The sequence below is a fragment of the Myotis daubentonii genome, chromosome 9 (genome assembly GCF_963259705.1).
Source record: "Myotis daubentonii chromosome 9, mMyoDau2.1, whole genome shotgun sequence".
In the NCBI taxonomy this organism is placed as follows: domain Eukaryota; kingdom Metazoa; phylum Chordata; class Mammalia; order Chiroptera; family Vespertilionidae; genus Myotis; species Myotis daubentonii.
Genome location: NC_081848.1, coordinates 43,101,516 through 43,118,101, shown reverse-complemented (window position 1 = coordinate 43,118,101; position 16,586 = coordinate 43,101,516). Strand labels below are relative to the sequence as shown.

At 48.2% G+C, this 16,586-nt stretch overlaps 1 protein-coding gene across 3 annotated transcripts in view; it reads right to left on the bottom strand.

The window, feature by feature from the left end:
• CLPB (ClpB family mitochondrial disaggregase) overlaps positions 1–16,586 on the bottom strand; it is a 165,643-nt gene that overhangs the window by 5,538 nt on the left and 143,519 nt on the right. For 2 of the 3 annotated variants that reach the window (XM_059708558.1, XM_059708556.1), the window contains 8 exons: positions 15,826–15,903; positions 14,368–14,423; positions 8,143–8,187; positions 7,623–7,784; positions 1,652–1,808; positions 823–896; positions 551–670; positions 255–359 (listed from right to left, as the gene is read on the bottom strand). In XM_059708558.1, the coding sequence (XP_059564541.1) occupies positions 255–359; positions 551–670; positions 823–896; positions 1,652–1,808; positions 7,623–7,784; positions 8,143–8,187; positions 14,368–14,423; positions 15,826–15,903 (797 nt within the window). The remainder of the gene's footprint in view (positions 1–254; positions 360–550; positions 671–822; positions 897–1,651; positions 1,809–7,622; positions 7,785–8,142; positions 8,188–14,367; positions 14,424–15,825; positions 15,904–16,586) is intronic. The other variant, XM_059708557.1, reaches the window with a different exon arrangement.

Sequence of the window (16,586 nt, the reverse complement as noted above, 5' to 3'; positions counted from 1 at the left end):
AGTTTTCTCATCTGCAAAGGGCTAACACCACAGCTTGCAGGATTGTGCTAAAAACTCAATGTCAGTTTCTAAGGTTCCCAATACAGTTCCCCATCCCTGTAGGGGTTACCCTCCAAAACAGGGTTTGACTTGATCATCCTGTGTTTTTTATTCCATAAGGGCATCTGTTCTGGGTAGGAACAATTCCAGGCTGAGAGCCCAGGGACTGGGTCTAGGGGTACCGGGGAGGGAAGTGTGGAGGCACCTGTGCTCACCTCATGCTTGATGGAGCGGGCGCCATAGTGCACATTGTAGCCATCAACCAACACGTCTGCCACCTCTCGGTCCCAGAGCAGTGTGATATTGTGCCTTTGCTTGGCCTGAGAAAGGTCGGACAGGAGTATGTCTGCATGTGGCCGAGGGCTTTCCATCTCTCATCACTCATGCCTGAGGCCTGGGCCTGTGAGAGACTATGTGCCCCAGGGCCACTGGCCACATACCACCTTTTGGGAGGTGGTGCTCCCAGTGGGAAGATATCCCATCCCAACCCATGGGCAGTCCCCACTCTTACTCTCTTGGCCCAGAAGTTCAATTCCTTGTTGACTAGCTGGATGAGCTCCGAGTGGCAGAAGGGGAGGAAGTAGACGATTTCGTTGATTCGTCCCAAAAACTCATCCCTCCGGAAGTGAGCCTGCAGAGCCAGATAAGGAGTGAGGTCAGTGACTGAGATGGGGGTAAAGGCAATTACTGGACCCCAGTGGAGAAGATATGGGGGCTTCCATAGCTTTAGGCCAAGGGGATCCCCCACCCAAGGCTCCAGTGGGAAGGACAAAGGCCTCTTACTTTCAGGATGGGCCGAATCACGTTCTCTTTGAAATTCTTTGATATGGTGATCTTGTCACTAATTTGGACATCCCCTGTAGAAACAGAATCATAAACTGACTACTCCCCACACCCAGGGGCTTTGGGAGATGTGCCAGCCCCTTGACCTCGTCCATGAAAAGAGCCCCGGTCCTGTCCCTGATGAGCTGTGTAATCCTGGGCAATGTCTCAGGCTCTCTGGGCCTTGGCCTGGTCTTCTTACTTGAACAGTGAGAGGACTGGTCTGGGTACTTTCTGAGGCCCTTCCAGCTCTTATGTACCACAAAGCCTGGGGTTCTTACAGTGGAAGTTGTGTGAGAAAGGGAGGGAAGAAGAGGAGAGGCAGGATCAAGATTTTAGTTTTGACTTAGAAGAAGGGCAGGAGGGTTCAATTCCAAATGGAAAGGTGACTTCTGTCTGGTACACTCTTCCTTTCCAGCACTCTCCAGCCTACCTACCCAGGAAGGCTCCTCGGCTGAAAAAGTTTGTGTCCATCTCCATAGTTTCTGTTAAGTAAGGGTCCCTTCAGTTCCCCAAGACCCTGGCCTCTTCCTGGTCCTTCACCTGGGGTGCTCCATCCATTCCTCTGTCTGGGACCCTCCTGTCACCTGAGACCTGGGGCTTTATAGAGGAAGTAAGGGCATTGTCTGTCTCCCTCCATATCTGGTATGGTGCTTGGAATCTGGTCACTGCCAGCTACCAGGATCCTCACCAAGGCCTAGGACCCCAATGCCATCCTTGCCCCCAAGAGATGTGCTGGTGATCTGGGCACTTGCCCAGTTGCCTAGATAGCCCAGGCTATGTGCCATACCAAGGTTCTCGGCGATACGGTTATGGCTCATCTCCAAAGCTTCCTGCCTCAGCTGCAGTGCGTGCTGTGCGATCTCGTCACTGGCCACATTGGAGGTCATAATGAAGATGGCGTCCTTGCAGTCGATGGTTTTGCCTTTTCCATCTGTCAGTCGGCCCTGGGAATGAACAGTGACTGTACAGTTAGGGAGCTACAAGACCGAGCACCTCTTCCAGGAGGTCTCTCCAGAACCCATGTCTCCCCTACCCCTGGCAGAGTCAGCTGCTTGCTCCCTGGATTCTCTGAGCACTGTTCTCACCCTCGGTTGCAGTGCTCACTGCCCTGGGCTGCAACTGCTTCAAGTACTGAGCACCTGCAGTGAGACTGCATTTGCTGTGTCAACAGTCAGGGTACCTATTATCCCTGGCACCCAGAAGTCAGCTTGATTTCACATGCACCCATCCAACACACTGTTCTGGAAGCCCACTCTAGTCCAGGCTCTGTGCTGGGGCACTGGGAACCCACGGAGCCTTTGACATGCTCCCAGTCTAGAGGAGTGACACTTAGCAAACCAGAAATGACAAGTCAGTGCATTAAGTGTCATCACAGGGAAAGCCCAAGTTGCTGTAGTTCAGAGGAGGGTACTTCACTGGGCCACTGTGAAGATGAGATATGGTCATACTGAAGAATATTCCTTAGTTAACCAAGCTGTGCAAATTTATTTTTCACTTTACCCACATCTGTCTTTATTAAAACTGTGCAAATGTTATGACATGTTATTACTGTAGCAAACACATATATATTTGTTGAATCAAAATGAATAGAAACAGAGAGGAATAGAAAATAATGTTCTTCCTTTAACCAACTTGGGAAGTTTCCTTGGAGTCTTTCTTTCTAGAAGTGACATAAAAGAGAGCATCTGTACTGGAGACAGATGCACCAAGGAAAGAGAAAAGGAGCAACATCAGGGGAAGAGACAGAAGAATAAGGAAAGTATAAGTCATTTAGTTCAAGGGCAAGGAGCGCCACCCACTCAGCAAACCTCACATCTATCACGGTAAGCAACACTTTGCAGTAGAACAAAAACAATGATCAGGATCTCACTGAGAGGCACTGATGGAGCAACAACAGTGGACACTGATGGGCATTTCTGCCACAGGGACCTCCTTAATGTTTTCTGTGTACTATTGCACTCCACCCACCAGAAGCTCCAAGAAGGCAGAGGCTGGATCTTGTTCTCGCTGGGTCCTAGAACAGTGTTTGGTGCATAGTAAGTGTTCAGTGCCTGTGTGTGAAATGCCTAAATCCTCACAACCCCTACAGAGCAACTGAGGCTCAGGGAGGTTAGGTAACTCATTCAAGGTCTCACATTAGTAAACGCTACAGCTGAGGCTCAAACTATGTGATCACAGAGACATGCTCTTCCTTCTGCACCAGTCTACTGAGGTCATACGAATAGTGCTGGATAAATGAGGCTCCATGAAATTTTCTTTCCCTAAGTAAAATTTTCTCAGAATTTTGCCAAATTTAGTTTGCATCCTTTGATCCTTGCTGGAGAGAAACAACTGAGACAAGTGTGGGAAGAAGGAGACCTGCCTGGGATTTCCTCTGGGTTACAGACAGAACATAGCTCCTACCAGGCCAGATAACATGACTCAAGGGGACAGACAGGTCTGTGGGCTCCTGCCTGTCCCAGCCTCAACTGGAAACCAGTCCTCAAGCGTTTTCCTTTCCCTGTTGCCCTGACTCAAAGTCAGTCCCTGCTTCTAAAGCCAAAGCAATGGTGCCCTAGCTGGTTTGGCTTAATGGATAGAGTGTCAGCATGTGAACTGAAAGGTCCCAGGTTTGATGCCTGGGTTTCAGGCTCAATCCCCAGTAGGGGGCGTGCAGGAGGCAGCCAATCAATGATTTTCTCTCATCACTGATGTTTCTATATCTCTTTCTCTCTCCTTTCCTCTCTGAAATCACTAAAAAATAGAAAATAATAAAATAAAATAGAAATATTAAAAAACAAACACAAAGAACCCCAAAGCAATGGTCCTCATAGGCAATATGGGAAGGAATGTGCATTGCCTGAGCACCTATTGCATGCTGGCCATGGTATTGGGTGCTTTTCAGCCTCACTTTACACTAGCCCTTGGAACAGGCCTCTCAGAAAGTGTTATTTCCAAGGGGGTCTATTCAAAAGGGGCCTCGTGATCTAAGTCCCTGCTCACTCTCCTGTCCCTGCCTTTGGATGGGACAAGGGGAAGGCAAGGGCACAAATGGATATTCTTGAGCTTTTGCCATTAGTTTTCTTGCTTACAGGTTACAATACGAGAGAATCCACTCCTTAGTGGGGACCAGGTCTGCATGAGTGTGTGACATGCCCAGGTGCATGCATATGACACTATATGTTCACAGTCATTCCTGAGGACTGAGTGCACACACTGCTGCACTGGCCAGAGCAATAACCAGCGATGATTTCATTCTGAGATCAAAGCTGTGCTCATAACTGGGCCTGAAGATGGGTCCCAGGTGGATCAGGGGAGCAGGTGCAGTGTATGACTGACCCAAGGGTGACTTCATGTCTCTGTCCTCAGAGTCCCTGGCAATAAAGATGTGTCCCAAAGAGGGAGCTGTCACTGTCCCACCTTCCAGCAATGACTGGAACGCTCACACCCTGGGTGGGGTATGAATGCTCACTCCAGGGCTCCATGGGCGGTTTTTCCACTGCTTGTCTCTTTGAAGGTAGGAGCAGAGGGTGGGCTTTTTGAGGGCCAGTCTCTTCCTGGGACTGTGGCTCTGTGCCATAGGGGTCACATGGGATGTGACCAGCATTAGTCCTGCTTGGTGCTTTGAAGAGAACAATAAATTCTGCTTTTCTAGGCCCAGGCTTGGGGGAACTGGCAGGGTAGGAATGGGGGGTTTCCCTCATGCCCCCAGACTGGATTAGGTGCCCTTACAACTCACAGCACTTGCTTCTCGTGGTGCAGCACTCACCATAGTTCCCTGAACTGCCTTTTGTTGCCCGTCTCCTCCAGTCATTCACGAACACCGAGGCAGGGACTGTGTTTGATCTGTGTCCCTTCTGCCCCATAATGAACACAGTCTCTTGCTTTGCTCTATCAATTCCCCCTTTGACTCTTCCTGGTAGGTGCAGGCTCTGTTTTAGCCCTTTCCTCTTCTCTGCACACTGTATTCTCTCTAGTTGAGAGATCTCATCCCTTCCCTTAGTTTCCATTACCCTGTCTGTGCTGGACTATTCCTGAATCTCTATGTCTAGTACATACCTCTCCTATGCTCCAGACCAGCGGTTACCAACCGGTGGTCCGTGGACCACTGGTGGACTGTGAGGTCCGAAAGGTTGGTGACCGCTGGTTTAAGGAAACCTTTGGAGCAATGGTCGCCAACTGGTGGTCCGTGAGGTCCAAAAGGTTGGTGACCACTGCTCCAAACCTCTCCAACTGATGAATGACCACTTAGACATCTCTATCTGGCTGTTCCTCAGGCATTGCCTTTTAACAGTTCTAAACTCAGCTCTCCACCTTCCTCTCCAATTTACAGCTCATTTTCCTACATTTCCTGCCTCAGCTGATAGCAGCAGCAGCAGTCCAGTCATCCAGGCCAGAAATCCAGCCACTGATCTCCTTAGCTCCTCCTTCTCTCTTCCCATCCAATCACTGAGCCCTGCACAGTGACCTCCTGGTAACTCTCCCCATCCCAGGGTCCTGCTTTAGACAGGCCTCCCAGCTCTGAACTCTTCAATAGTCTCCTCGCTGGCCCCTTCTTCCTTCCTTCCTCTCACAGCCATTGATAAGAACTTTATAAAGTGAAAACCTGACTGTTTCTCTCTTGCTTAAAGTTTTTAAAGGCTCCCTATGATCCACCAAATAAAACTATGTTCCTTTGCCTGGCATTTTAACTGGCCCCAGTCTATTTAACCCACCTCATCTCCACTATTCTGTTCTCACTTTCCTCTGCAGTCAAGCAGTATGAACTGCCAGTCCCTGGGTATAGCAGGCTGCCTCATGATCCCTATGCTTCCCTATGATCTGATGTCTGCTGCTGGCCCTTCTCACCTATGTTCATCTGGCAAACACTTATTCATCCTTAGAAGGTCTGCTTAATTACGTTAGTCACAAAGCATTTCCCGTGATGTTGTGGGTTCTGGCAATGGTTGGAGTAGGACAAGTTCCCTGTCCTCAAGGGGCACAATGCATATATCTCGCTAAGCAAACTCGGATGGCAGCTTTGGTCAATGCAACCAAGGGCATAAATATCAGAAACTGCAGTGGGCTAGTAGAGGCTGCAGAAAGGAATTATCAACTCCCAAAAGGCCGTTGTGGAGTGACAGCAGGGGAGGGGTGGACAGGGCTTCCATGTGGGGCCAATTGTATTTCAGTCTGCAGTTGCCTTCTGTCTTTCTAGGCCAAGGAGGCCATCAGAGGTACCTCTCCAGGGATGTCAGAGGCCAAACCGGCTGCTGGATTCTCCCTTCCTGTGAATGCTTCACTGCTGATCTACCTCTTTCTTTTGGTCCCAGCAGCATGGAAGTTATTATTTAAGCTGCAGGAACTGAACTGCTTGGGTTCGAACCTGGATTCCCTCTTTCCAGCTGTGTGACCATGGGTGAATTACTTATCTCACTTTACTTCAGTTTCCCCATTTGTTACATGGAAGCAGTAATAATATCTATCTTCCTAAGGTTGGGAGGATTAAAGGAATTGATAGATGTAAATTTTTAGAACAGTGCCTGGCATACAAAGTACAAAAATATCAACTATTATCACATGTCCTTTCCACCTGTCTACCAGGCAGGGAGCTCCTGGAGGGCAGGTTTGGTGCACAGCTGACTATCTGAATCCCATCGAGTCTGGAACAGAGCAGAAGGCTTTAGGGCACAGGCATAACTGAATTTGTGACATTTGAAGGACTGGTCTTCACTCAACAGCAGAAGTCTGGGGATAGGGAGTAGCTGAGAAGCTAGGAAGACCTCAACAAAACTCGGGCAGGGGCAAGGATGCTAGGCCAGGTGGGGAAGGTGGTGGGAAGCTGTGGGGACATTTGAATGTGGGTCTTCTTGGCTTGGTACCTGATCTACTATTTGGTCCAGGAGGAGTTCCTTCATGTACCTCATCTAGTGCACTTGTGACACGGGAAGCAAAACTCTTTCCTGTTTCCCTAGGGCTAAGTAGAAAAGGTGGGTAGAACTCCATGTGGCAACATGCTGGCTAATAGAGCTTCTGTGAGGGAGAAGAGAAGGCTCATCCTGGTCTGCAGTCCCTGGAAAAGGTGGAGGTCATCCCCTTCAGATAAGCTCTCCCTCAGGGTAAGGAGCGGTACAGAGGGGAGAACTGGGGCTCTAGGGTCAGATGTATTTGCAGCTCAATCCTGGCTCCTCCACACAGTAGCTCTGTGGCCTTGGGCAAGTCATTTATCACTGCTGAACCTCGATTTCTTCATCTGTGAAAACTGAGATTGTTTCTACCTTGCATGGCTATTGTGATGATTAGTGATACCATCTGTAAAGTCTTTAGCACAGACTAGTATATAGAATGCGCTGAATAAAAGGGCTTCTTCGTCTCATTTAGAATTTACTCCACGTGCATGTGTGCATGTGTGTGTGTAGTGGGAGGGGGATGCTGTCTCATTTGTGATGAGCCTGGAGCTCCTCGGAAGAGGTCCATGAGCCAGAAAGGTTCTTGAGCTTACTTTGGATTCAGCCTTCCTGTATGTCACATGAGGTCCCTGATGCCTGAAGATGAAACAGCTGGAACTACAAGTTCAGGTCTTTCTCTCCTGGCACCTCTGCCCCATTTTGTTTCTCTGGAAGGTAGCCTGGGCCTTGGTCCAGAGAGGGAGTGAAACGACATCTGCTAAGTGCCCAAATGTACACATGGGGGAGCAGCAAGATGAGGAATGATCTGACAGGCCTCTGGGCCCTTGGTTCCTACTGCTCACAGACCCTCATACCTAAAGGTGTCCCTGCCTCCATTCCGGCCCATTTCACCTCATCAAACAGCTGTAACATGATGGTAAGCACATCTGGATGGGCCTTGTCCACCTCGTCAAAGAGCACCACGGCATTGGGGCATTGTTTCAGCTTCTTGGTCAGCTGGCCACCCTCCTCGTGGCCGATGTAGCCTGGTGGGGACCCAATAAACTTGGCCACCTAGGGGAAGGAAGGAAGGAAACATGTTACAAAGGCCTTTCCATGCTTTGAGTTTCCAATTTGGGGCAAGCACAACAAGATGGCTTTACATACAATGTTAAGACTGCCTATCTCAACAAGGAGTGTCAGGCTGAATCCTGGGGTGGCAGGAATCCTGCTATGATGGGAGAGGAAATAGATCTTTTCTATGCTTGTTCTTCAGAGCAAATCTTATGCAAACAGGCCAGTGACCCTGCTGTACACATATGTCCCCAAAGGACAAATCCCAAGGCTGCTGGAATTATCTCAGGCTCAAATGACAAGCCACATCAAAATTCTCAGCCCTGCAAACCATACTTCACTGAGGACTCTCACTCACCTCATGCCGCTCCTGGAACTCAGACATGTCCAGCCTGATGAAGCCCTGTGTGGAAACAAGCACGAGTCCAATCGGCAGGAAGGCAAATACCCACAAGCTTTCAGACCACACCAACTCAGGATCTTCCATCCCATTCTTGTATGTTCTTTCTGGCTCCTTGCCTCTTTTTCTGTCCACTCAGTCCCTACATGATTCCATTCCTTACCATAACGAACCCAGTCATGCCCCTGTCCTTCTAAATTGGGCCCAGAATGTCTCCTTTCTCAGGCAGGCCTCTACTGGCCTGATTACCACATCATCCACCCAACCTCCCATTCTCCCATCCATTTTACATTTCCTGAAGGCATCCGTGTGTGCTGGGCACTGGAACTACAACAGTAAACAAGACTTGGTCTCTGTCCTTGAGGGGCACCCGTTGAGTAGGGTGGGCAGACATGGACAAAGTCAGTCACAATCAGCGTGGATCATGATGACATGGAGGGGAGCAACACATACCCAGACGGCTGCATGGTGCCCTCACATTTGCAAGTCATTGTAGGCACATGCCCTTTTAGTTTACTTTTCTTTTAAACAAATAAACCTTTTTATTTATTTATATTTCTTTATTTCATCTAAAGTCACCCATAATGTAGCTTGCAGCCTTTCTCTCACCGCTGCTGGGCCTAGGGGTGATTTCCAAGGAAGTGATCCCCTGGGGTGAGGCCTGACCATGATTAGCCCTGGAAGAGAACACTGGGTAGTGTGGCATTTGTGAGCCAACACAGGCAGAGAACACACCCCTTTTCATGAAGAATTTAGGGAGTTATAAAGGCATTCATGGGTGCTGTCCATCCACCCATACAGGGTACCCCACTCTCTCCCCAGGCTCCTCTCTCTCTTTTTTTTTTTTTTTAATATATTTTATTGATTTTTTACAGAGAGGAAGGGAGAGGGATAGAGAGTTAGAAACATCGATGAGAGAGAAACATTGATAAGCCTCCTCCTGCACACCCCCTACTGGGGACGTGCCCGCAACCAAGGTACATGCCCTTGACTGGAATCGAACCCGGGACCCTTCAGTCCGTAGGCCAATGCTCTATACACTGAGCCAAACCGGGGGCTCCAGGCTCCTCTCTTGCATGTGCTCCTGTCTGAGAGAGCACACTCACTAACCTCATGTCTCTTGAGAGCTGGGGATGACGGGTGCCAAGGCCCTGGGAGGGTGGTGGCTATATTTGAAATGCAGGCCTATTCTAGCTCGGTCTTTGGTCTCACATTCACTCAGTGATGTACTTCTAGTTTTTTCTCTGTCCTGTCACTCTGTACCCAAGGTACGGGGTGGCAGAGAGAGCCCCAGGCTGGCAGCCAGGGGCCTGCTTCTAGTCTCAGTTCTGCCACTATCTGTGTGGCCTTAGGTACGCTGCCTCCCTTTTCTGAGCTATAGTTTTTCCTGTGTAACACAGGCCCTGTTTCCTCTCCTAGTCTCGCCAGGGGCCTGAGGAGAGGACCTAACCCAGAGGTGGGAAAGGCCTGGGAGAGTTATTAAGGTCATGTGGGGGTGATCCCTGCTATCTAAGCACATGGGACTTAGCCAGAAAGCATTTTCAGAGGGCCCAGACAGCTCAGCCAAGAGAAACAGGCTTCAGGAAGGGTGGGAAGATGGACATGGGGAAGCTGGGAGTGCTGCCCAGAGGGAGCAATGGGCCGGAAGCCATGAGATGGGTATCTGATAATAGCTCACAGTCACTTACTATGGGTGGTTACTATGTGCCTGGCAAGTTATAAAGGGCTCATAACATTTTCAAGACTGTGAGGTAAGCACTATTATCATCCCCATCTTACAGATGATAAAACTGAGTCGCAGATTAAAGTAACTTGCCCAAGGTTACTTAAGCTTGACAATTTGGCTCCAAGTTTACACCCTTAGCCATTTATTCTACTGCCTCATATTTCTGGCTCTGTCAATCAGATGGGCTGTTGGCAGTCTTCATCTGAAGGGTTCTGAGTTTTGTGCCCAGATATCAATGTCCCAGGATACTGGGAGTATAGACTAGGGCTTACCTATGTCAAGTGATCTGGATTCTACTAAATTGTTAAGTAAATTTGAACAAGCCTCAGGGCTTGATTTTCTTGACTGAAATAATTTTGGTTTCATATGAGCTGAGCTTAGGGTTATCTAGAAGTGAGGCAAGGATAATGACAGTAATATCCAACATGTATTGATTGCTTACCAGGTGCTAAGAATGTTGTTTATCATTTTATTTCATCTCATTAACATTCATAATAATCCAATGAGATAGGCACCATTTTAAAACCCATTTTGCAGATGAGAAAACTAATGTAAACTGAGATCCTGGCCAACTCCACAGAGTAGTTTAGAACTGGGATTTGAACACAGGCAGCTGGACTCAGATTCATGCTCTGACCCCTTTGTCATTCTGCCCTATAACTGCACGTCTTTATGGCTCCACCACTCTATTTCAGGATGAGGTCACAGAAAAGCATTAAGGTTTTTTTTCTCAAGGATTATTAACCCTAATAATGGGAGTTAATAAAGCTGCTTAATTTGGGAGTCACAGTAGAGGCTAATGAAAAAATAAGCTCATGGATCTGATAAAAAATTATAAAAATGTGCAAACAATGCCTTGTGAGGCAGCCAGGTCTAGAGCTATGAGTGACTTTTTATAAATGAAGCAACTAAGGATCTGAAAGCCAGAACTTGAATTCAAGTCACCGACTCCCAAGCCAGTGCTCATTTCATTTTGTTAGGCCACTTTAACACTGGGCCCTATAGTGACACTTCCTACACACCACTCGCTGGATTCTGGAGGTATTAGATAGCTTACGGTCCAGGGCTCTTGGATTTTGAAGGTCTCAAACATGCCTATTACATGGCCATAGAATGTCTATGCTAAATGCAGAATCTGTAATCAGGGGTTCTGCAGAAGCACTACCTATGATTTAAAAATAAAACACATGAATATGATAGGATTCTCATGCCTCTCATCTCCCTATGCATTATAGGGACAAACTGAAAAGTTTACACTTTAGCCTCCTATTGCACGTGAGAACAATGATATTGAGAGAAGAGTTGAGAGATTGGCCCTGGCCAGTGTTGCTCGGTGGTTAAAGCATTAGCTTGTGTACCAAAGCGTAGCAGGTTTGATTCCCAGTCAAGGGCACATACCTGGGTTACAGGTTCAATTCCTGACCCCAATCGGGGCATGTGCAGGAGGCAGCCAATAGATCTGTCTTTCTCACAGTGATGTCCACCCCTCCTCCTACTCTCTCTAAAAACATCATAGGGGTCAGGCTGGTGTGGCTTAGTAGTTGGGCATTGACCTATGAACCAGGAGGTCACGGTTCAATTCTTAGGCCACACGCCGGGTTTCCAGCTTGATCCCTGGTGAGGGTGTGCAGGAGGCAACCAATCAATGATTCTCTCTCATCATTGATGTTTCTCTCCCTCTCTTTCCTCTCTGAAATTAAAAAATATATATATTTTAAAAAATCATAGGGAAAAATACCCTCAGGTGAGGATTAACAAACAAACAGAGTTGAGAGACTGGATTCTGATTTTACTTCTTTTAACAACTGATCTTGGACAGACCCCTTAATGCCATAGGTCAGTTTTTGCATCTGAAAAGTGGGTATGATTTAGCATCTATGCTGTTTTCCTCATAAGATCAAATAAGACAGTCAATAGGGGACTGATGTGGAAAATATGAGGTGATGAATAAAAGACAAGGAAACAGGCACTTACTATGTGCTGGAGCCTGAGCTCATTTGATGCTCTGACAACCTCAGACAAAATACTAGACAGCCTCACTCTGAGACAAGAGAGCTGAATTGTACAGGGATAAAGTAACCTGACAAAATAGAATTGGAACCTGTGCCAAGAAATGACTGGCTCCAGAACCTGGACCACCCAGCCCACTGCCTCTAGGGGTGATGGCGTTACTTCAGTCTCCTGGGTGAGGCATGCGTTGAACGTGCCATCAGAACACCCTGCACTGTTGTAAACATGCCTCCAACTGAAGTGATGCTCCAAGTGAAAAATGACTTGCATCATCAGTCTTTCTACAAGCCCCCTCGCCTTTCTGCACCAGCAAGTCAGCAGATACTTTCCTTCTACTTCCACTGTGTATGAAGACACATTAAGACAGCTCGGATAAGGAGATTATAATTTGTAATTAAATATTAACCTTTCTGACAGTATTAAAATTAAAACACTCAGAATTCTTCATCCCTAATCAGGTGGTTCCTGCCTGTAACTGCATCTTCCCTAATAGTCTTGCTAGTTTATGGCCCTTTCCAGAGTGCTAATTGTTTCAATCGCTGCCAACCTGATGAATTGTCTTAAAAATGCTATTTCAGTTGGAGCACACTAGCATGTCATGTGCTGCGTCTTGCCTGCCTGCCTGTCAAATGGGTCCGCTCTGGGTTTGGCTGAGGCAAAGCACAGCTACTAGCAGAGCCAGGGAGGCTTAGAAGGCGTCAGCCAGTTATTAGGCAGAAGGAGGCCATGGATGCAGCTCAGGACACAGCCTGAGTTACCTTGTTTCTGTGGCTGCCAGGCCCTCAGGAAGGTGGCAAAGGGGCAACTAGGTCAGAAGCAGGACAGGAGTTGCCCAGGGCTCTGCTGCTGGGGTAGTTTGGCTGGCAAGGTCTGAGCAATTCTTATCACTTCAGCTGGGGAGGCGTTCCACAGAAATGAGGCAAGGGCACCTAGGGTCGTGGGCAGGGGGACCTTAGCCTCCACACTGGGAAGGCTGGTAGAAGAAAGAAGGTTTGGCCTTCATTGAAATGTTCCTGCAGTCTCCAAGAATCGCTCTCTCTGGCATTTCTCTCTGCATGAGAGTACTGCCTGTCAGCATAGAAAGTCAAACTGAGCAGGCCTTGGAAAGCCAGCGTCTGAATGAATAAGGGATGGGGTGGTCCTCTCCTATGGAGAATCCAGGGCTGGGGAAAGGGGACTGTGACAACCCCACCGCTTAGACATAAGAAATCTGATTTGCCCTGGCCAGTATGGCTCAGTGGGTTGGACGTCATCCCATGCATGGAAAAACTGCTGGTTCCATTTCTGGTCCAGGCACATGCTGAGGTTGCAGGCTTAATCTCCAGTAGGGGGAGTGCAGGAGGCAGCGATCGATGTTCTGCTTTCACACTGATGTTTCTCTCTCTCTCTCCCTTATTCTCTGTAAAAATCAATAAAAAATCGTAAAAAATATTCTTAAAAAAGAAATCCTATCTAAAAGCTCATGTGGGATGGAGAGAAGCAATAAGACACCCCCTTGTTCCTACTTGTTTTCTCCTACAGGCCCAAGGACTCCCTCTGGCATGGCCTTGATGCACAGTAATGGTATGTTTCTACAGCTGTTTCCTTCTCCAGACCGAGTTCCTCAGGGCAGGGAAAATGTCAAAATTAACAGTTTTTTTAAGGAACTAGCATAATACCTGGCACAGAGTAGATGCTTGAAAATATTGTATGGATGAATCTCACTGGGTTCTCCCATGTGCCCCAAGAGTCAGGGCAGGGCAAGGAGTAGTCTTTTTATTTCATAGATGAAGAAACTGAGGTACAAAGAAGTTGGATCACTTGCCCAAATTCCTGGAGCAATTGGTGGCTGAGTTGGGGCCAGAGGTGAGGCCTGCTTCACATTCCAGAGCCCCCCCCCCTTTTTTTTTTAAAAAAATATATATTTTATTGATTTTTTACAGAGAGGAAGGGAGAGGGATAGAGAGTTAGAAACATCGATGAGAGAGAAACATCGATCAGATGCCTCCTGCACATGTCTTACTGGGGACGTGCCCGCAACCAAGGTACATGCCCTTGACCGGAATCGAACCCGGGACCCCTGAGTCTGCAGGCTGACGCTCTATCCACTGAGCCAAACCGGTGCTGGCTCTTTTTTTTTTTAGAAAAATCCTCACCTGAGAATATGCTTATTAATTTTAGAGAGAGGGGAAGGGAGAGGGAGAGGGAGAGGGAGAGGGAGAGGGAGAGGGAGAGGGAGGGCGAGAGAGAGAGAGAGAGAGAGAGAGAGAGAGAGAGAGAGAGAGAGAGAAGGAGCGAGAGAGAACTGTATATGGGAAGACACTCCGACCAACTGAGTCACACCGGCCAGGACCAACGCCTATCTTTGATAGGCTATTGTCAGATTCAGGGAGTCTAGGGTTTTTTGGGCTAGCAGGAGTGACAAGGTCTCAAAGGCCTGAAGATCAGGCCTAGGTCCCAGTCCTTACCTTTTTGGCATCTTTGTGCATGTATTTGGCTGTCTGCTTGGCCAGCTCTGTTTTTCCTAGTAAGAAAGAAGGGAGAGGAACTGGGTTAGGACCAGATAACTATCTCCTGGAATGAAATGCTAGAAAAGTATGGACACTGAAAATAATATGTTTTATGGATGGAAATGTTGACCCTTGGAGAGGGTCAGTGACTCTTACAAAGTCACCAAGGGAATTAAAGGTGAATGAAGCTGGGACCAGAATCAAAGTGTGAATTGCACCTTGATTTTTTAGTGGATGAGGATTGAGGCTTTTTCTCTAGAGCAACATCCTAAGAGTGGGAGGTTGACTCTTATAATTCAGAGCCAACTCGTCCGTTGAAGCTCAGCACAAACCTTGCTCCTCCAGGAGCACCCTGCCTCCTGGCTCACTGCACTGCATGTTCTCTGGACACCCATGATCTTGCCAGCAGGCCTGGAGCTACAGACCAACTAGAGGTAGGGAGGGCACCTCTCCTTGGCTTCACAGACTTTGTAATATAAAGAAAGAATGACACTACCCAAGTGGTGGCTCTGAAGGGCCATTTGGTAGGATGGTCAAGCCTTTGGAAGTCACTGTCTAGATAGAAAGTCAAGTTCTATAGCAGTGGTTCTCAATCTTCTGGCCCTTTAAATACAGTTCCTCATGTTGTGACCCAACCATAAAATTATTTTCGTTGCTACTTCATAACTGTAATGTTGCTACTGTTATGAATTGTAATGTAAATATCTGATATGCAGGATGGTCTTAGGTGACCCCTGTGAAAGGGTCGTTCGACCGCCAAAGGAGTCTCGACCCACAGGTTGAGAACCACTGTTCTATAGTATCGTGGTGAGGTGGTGGTAACCTTTTTGGACCCTATATCTGAGGGAGACGTAAGCCCACAAAAATGCTGAGGGAAAGAGGCGGCAGTGGCAACAAAATGCATGAAATTCCCCAAGTCAAAGCGGAAGGTAGTGGAGCTAGGGAGTAAGGGGTGAGAATGCCTTAGCCTAACTGGCTAGAAAAATACCCAACCCGTTCTACTGTAGCCAATTTTGCTATGCACCTAGCACTGTATTGGTCCTCAGGGACTTTCTTTAGCTTCCTAGCAGGTTATGTCTCAGGTTATATTGAATAAGATTGATGTGCTGGGCAGTGGAGCTGGTTTAATTGTACCCAAAGGCCAGCCTCAGGGGACGCAGAGTGGTTGGAGCAGGGCTACCAGGCCCCACAGAGCCTGGCCCTCCAGGTGAATTAGGCCCCGCACCCTAGCTTCCAGAGGGAGGGGCATCCTTCCAGCTATTCCTGCTGTGACAGATGACCCTCTTGTGGGCTCTGTAATTTGGAGGCAGTTGTATGGGGAGCTGGAGTTGAACTAGAGTGGGTGGCCTGACCCTGGCCCACAGCAGCTGAGGCTCCCTCAGTTCCTCTCCCCCCTGGCTGATCTGCTCCCATTACCTATTCCAGATGATCCCAAGAAGAGGAAGACCAGAGGGTGTTCTTCGTCATACCAGCCATTCTCCTTCCTCCGGATCGCTAGGGCCAACACACAAGACAGGGGACGGGGAGGGAGGCAGATAAATCAATGACACAAAAGGCAGGATAATTATCACTAAGTATACAATATGTTTTACTGCTCTGCGCCCACTCAAAGTCCTCACTACCATTAGTGCTGCCTAATCTGATTAGCTGGCAAGGCCCCTAGAGATACCTAATCAGGTTAGCATGGATTTGGAAAGCTGCCCAGAGCAGATTTCGGATAAAGTTTTCCAGGATGAGCACTCAGCGTTGCCAGGGAAACTGAAAGGCGGGTGAATGGAGGTGAGGGGGCTGGGGTTGGTGACGGAGAATTTGAGAGGAACTTTAGCTCTCAGCTGGTTACCCATCTATAACCACTGGTGGGAGACTCGCCTGCCTCCAGTGCAAATGGGAGAGGCAGGAGCCCACAGCAGGCCCCTGGGGATCTGGGGTGTGAGCTCTGGACTCTTTCCCATTTGGGAAAACCAAGGTCTGGTCTGCTGTCTGGAAATACAGTCAAACGCACTTTCTGGAAGCCAGTTAAGTAGTGGAGCTCAGGGCATGAAAGGGTGAGCCATCTGGTTAACATCTCCACTAACTATGGCCTCCAGGGGATTGGGGTGGGACAGAGATGGGGGGAATGGAATAGATCTGTACCAGGTTCCCTAGGGGCGCAGCTCTGCTAGAACCAGACCTGACCT